Source organism: Miscanthus floridulus, chromosome 11 (assembly GCF_019320115.1).
Source record: "Miscanthus floridulus cultivar M001 chromosome 11, ASM1932011v1, whole genome shotgun sequence".
NCBI lineage: Eukaryota > Viridiplantae > Streptophyta > Magnoliopsida > Poales > Poaceae > Miscanthus > Miscanthus floridulus.
In genome coordinates, this window is record NC_089590.1 from 43711855 (window position 1) to 43715820 (window position 3966).

A 3966-nucleotide genomic window follows, 5' to 3' on the forward strand; every position below is an offset into this window, starting at 1 on the left:
GACCTTATCTCGTTTATGAAATGCCACCATGTGCATGTCGGGTAGATGAAGCTGTAGCTGCTGTACTGGTGGATGGTTCTTGCTCAAGTCAAAGCCATATATCCTCCATAGTGCTTCTGGAGGCGTCACCCACCGGGCATCTCTATACTACTTGATCTCATCAATGTTCCCTTTCTCATCTGCTTTGTCGGTCTCCCTCATCACCACCGATGCCCTGTCATGTCCCTTGTATATGTATTTGAATAGATACTTTACTGATTTAATGCTCCCACAGGCCTCAACATTGATATGGCAGTTGAAGGTACGTAGCAGGCAAGGGTTGTAAGGCATGACCCATTGATTGTCCAGGTAATGGCCTCGAACTTTTAGCATGCAGCCATCATTGCGTCGTCGATAGATGGGGTATGAATCCTTTCCCTGTGACATTGCCTCACAAAATGGGCGCGGGTAACGGTTCTTGCATGACCCATAGCCCACCGTGCATAGACAGTATGGATTTAGTGTCCCGCAGGGACCATGCATCATATGCTTCATCACCATCTTATAGAGCTCAGGATACTTCTCCTTGTTTGGTAGCTCTGCACTGATAATCATGTCATATTTCTCGGGACATGTGAGCTTGTACTTCCGTTCCATTATCAGCAAGAAGTGTGCATGCGGCAAGCCCCTCTTCTAGAACTCCACTACATATATGTAGGCCTTCACCTTCCCAAGTATGTCTTTCTCCATCAACATTTTCCTCATTGCCTCTAACTTTGCTCTGAATACCCGTGTGATGAGATCTGGGCGGTCCAGTGGTGTCTGGCCTGGATAAAGTTCATTCTTGATCTCATCCCAGTTAGGGTTGCATGTCATTGTGAGGAAGACATCAGGTTTACCATACTTTCTCACCAGAGCCATTACATCAATGTATCGGTGCCTCATATCATGGGGTCCTCCGATGAATGACGAAGATAGGACAGTACACCTTCCGACATTCTCAGCAGATCCTTCACCCGAATGCATGCTATCCACTAGGCCTTGGTATAGGTCAGCCCTCAAAGTATCCTGATTGTTCCTCATGTAGTCTAAACGCGAGCTCTCAATCTTGATGTAGGTGTCGATGGCGAACTGCTGGCAAAGACGCCGTCCATAGAGTATTGGATTAAATATCCCTGTCCGCATCTGGAACTTGTAGCAGTAGTAGTCACGCACGGAGACACATGTATTTGAAATAGGTTCTATAGGGAGACATTGTTCAAATTAGTATCATGCGTTAATAGAAAAGAGTTTATATTGCATTATTGAAAAGAGTTCAAGTTACCTCCATCATCATCACCACCATTCTTAGCATGCTTTTTAATGATTGTTCGAGCTCGATCAACTTGAGCCATAGTCACACCCACTTCTGGAATGCAGTTGTGCCACCCGAGCTCACCCATTGGAAAGAACACCGGGTATGACAGTGGGTTGTAGCATGCATTATATGAGCGGATGACGTGTATAGACCGATCCTTCCCTTGCAGGAGAACACTATGCTCGAATTGGCCGTAACACTCACTCCCTTCAACCCAGACGGCGGCCACCTCTGATGTCAATGGCACGTTATATGTTCTCTGGTCAAGCCGCTGGTCAAGGTTCAACTCGACCCGGTAATCCTCGAGGTTTTCAACATGTCCCATACTCCTTAGTTGCTGAGAGTAGGGATTCCCATTAAAGATACTAACCAATTGCTCTATAACTTCTCTGTCTTTTTGGGTGCATTGCTCACAGCACTTGCTCATCGGATGCTCGAGGGGCGGATCGTCGTCATAAAAATAAAGCTCGAGGTGTCTCTTTTCGGCACCATCCTCTTTACCAAATGATCGTATGTTATGGTAAATCTAGCCATGGGCACAGAATGTGTAGACACCGTAGATTCGCATGTTAGTGGTCACACGATCTAGGTGGCAGTACAAAGAAGTGAAAGAGAAGTGGCCATTGAAATATCTGATGTTTGCACAAAAGTGCCTAGCATCAGCGTCGGAGCTTGACCACAACCTCATGAGCTCTGGTGGTGTCTCAGGAGTTGAAAGATGAATCTTTCCACCCCAACAACATAATCCGGGCGATTCACCCTCGAATTTCTTTGCGTTGCAGTGCTCGTAGTTCGGCACCGACGGTAGCATGTGTGACTCTGACGGGACATTAGCGTAAACCCTATCGTATGGATTCGAGACATTAGGCTCACTATTCTCTTCCTCATCCATGTCGAGAATGTGCTCGACGTTGGTTCCCTCCTCATCGTCTTCTAACAAATGTTGATGTGTTACGCGTTGAAAGAAAGTTTATGAAAGAATGTTTTGACTATTACACGATGTACCTTGTTCGGCGAAAAAGTACGCCTCATCCTCTTCCTCGTCCTCCTCAAATATGACATCCTCATCATAGTCTGTGCAACACGGCCACATATATGATGAGAGAAACATAATGGCATACAAAAAAAAACAAAAAAGGGATAAATTTAATAAAGAAAATACCATCCTCAACCATAGAGTCTGGCGTATGAGCTTGTGCACCGTTTGGAGGCATTGAAGAGGTACCGTCAACTACAGACGGTTGTGTCTATGCACCTGTGCAATTATTTGGTGGTGGAATTGGAGGTTCCTTGGTGACACCACCTGTAGTAAGAAAATTTATGCGTTTTTGGAATAGAAAAGCGAAAGTGAAAGTACCAACAATATATAGTGATCAAGGCTAATTACTGTTGTAAACCACACTCGGTTGAGTTGGGTTGTTCGAATAATTGCACTTTCCATCCGCACACCCTCTAGCCCTTCTTCCAATGTTTGTTTCAAAAGCCTGATTGCGGGATAGAAGGGCATTTCTCTCTCCAGTGGTCACTCGCTGCCTATGTATGGTCAGTGCCGCAACCAATTCAAGGGTCTGGACTTCTAGATTTTGAAGTACAGTCGGCGTGATGTCAATAGGTGTGCCCCTCGATTCGGGTATTTCCATATCGTATGAAGGCGCTTCAGGCGATTGAGGTGAAGAAGGGAAAATAAGCTGAGGATTAAAGTGAGGGCTCTCCATGGCGATTGAGTCTAGATGCAGATTGTTGGCTCGGTGTTCTCTCACCACCGTATTGTATTTTTTGTTGATCTCTTTTTGTTTCAACTTCTTCTCTTGTGGAGTCCTTTGCAGTTTTCTTGCAGCATTTTGTGTTGCATACAGCCACCGAGCGCGGCATAGGAGGCCGCATCTGTGCCTCGGCTTGACTTGGCACCCGCTCTACACCGACCGCCTATACGCAAGCGGGTCGGGCCGAGCCAAGACACTCGCTTCAATGGAGGCCGAGGCAAAGGCAAGGCCAAGCACGAGGATTAGGACAAGGGCCCCTCCATGCAGAGGGGCAAAAAGAATAGAAAATATCGCCACCGACCAACCAACTCTATGTTGGTCACCACGGCTGATTAGACGGACCAGCTGCCCCAGCAGGGCCTTCTGGACCACTTCAACAAGCTCATGGGGAGCCCATGCACCAACCACACCTACCCCGTCAAACACCTCTACAAGGACTGTGAGCTCCTCAAGCACATTCTACGACAGGCTGGTAGGCCAAAGGAAGGAAAAGGTAAAGAAGCAGCGACCAAGAAAGGGGGCGTAGCGAGCAAGGATCCGGATGACTGAAGTTCCCTATACGGCAACCGAGGTGACCCGACTGGACGCCTACCGACTAAAGGACGACAATGGCAACGTTCTCACCAACACTTGGAACAACGAACAGTTACGTCGTTTCTTCCTCTAAAATTCAGTCTTATCATTTTTACTTAAACGTTCGCTCCTATAAAGCGCCCCGACCCGAACACTTTTAGCCCGGCTCGCTTGGGGGTCCCACGGGGATGCAATGTCACCCCTCTTTTTTCTTTCACATAATAAATACATTTTCCTCGAATGAAAGGGCAGTCCATTCCTTCAATTTCCTTACGTAACTTTGCTTAAAATATT

At 46.8% G+C, this 3966-nt stretch overlaps 2 protein-coding genes across 2 annotated transcripts; both read right to left on the reverse strand.

The window, feature by feature from the left end:
• Positions 1-672: 672 nt before the first annotated feature.
• On the reverse strand, positions 673-1661 carry LOC136491847 (uncharacterized). The gene is made up of 2 exons (XM_066488066.1): positions 1304-1661; positions 673-1220 (listed from the first exon to the last, which is right to left on the reverse strand). The coding sequence occupies exons 1-2, from the start codon at positions 1659-1661 to the stop codon at positions 673-675; spliced, it is 906 nt and encodes a 301-aa protein (XP_066344163.1).
• Positions 1662-1862: 201 nt separating this feature from the next.
• On the reverse strand, positions 1863-2511 carry LOC136494521 (uncharacterized). The gene is made up of 3 exons (XM_066490672.1): positions 2499-2511; positions 2342-2410; positions 1863-2269 (listed from the first exon to the last, which is right to left on the reverse strand). The coding sequence occupies exons 1-3, from the start codon at positions 2509-2511 to the stop codon at positions 1863-1865; spliced, it is 489 nt and encodes a 162-aa protein (XP_066346769.1).
• Positions 2512-3966: the final 1455 nt, after the last annotated feature.

Coding starts and splice junctions, on each gene's coding strand:
- LOC136491847 (XM_066488066.1), bottom strand. CDS start 1,661: ATGGGACATGTTGAAAACCTCGAGGATTACCGGGTCGAGTTGAACCTT. Junction 1,221..1,303: donor TGGTGGTGATGATGATGGAG/GTAACTTGAACT, acceptor GTCTCCCTATAG/AACCTATTTCAAATACATGT.
- LOC136494521 (XM_066490672.1), bottom strand. Junction 2,270..2,341: donor GTACTTTTTCGCCGAACAAG/GTACATCGTGTA, acceptor AACATTTGTTAG/AAGACGATGAGGAGGGAACC.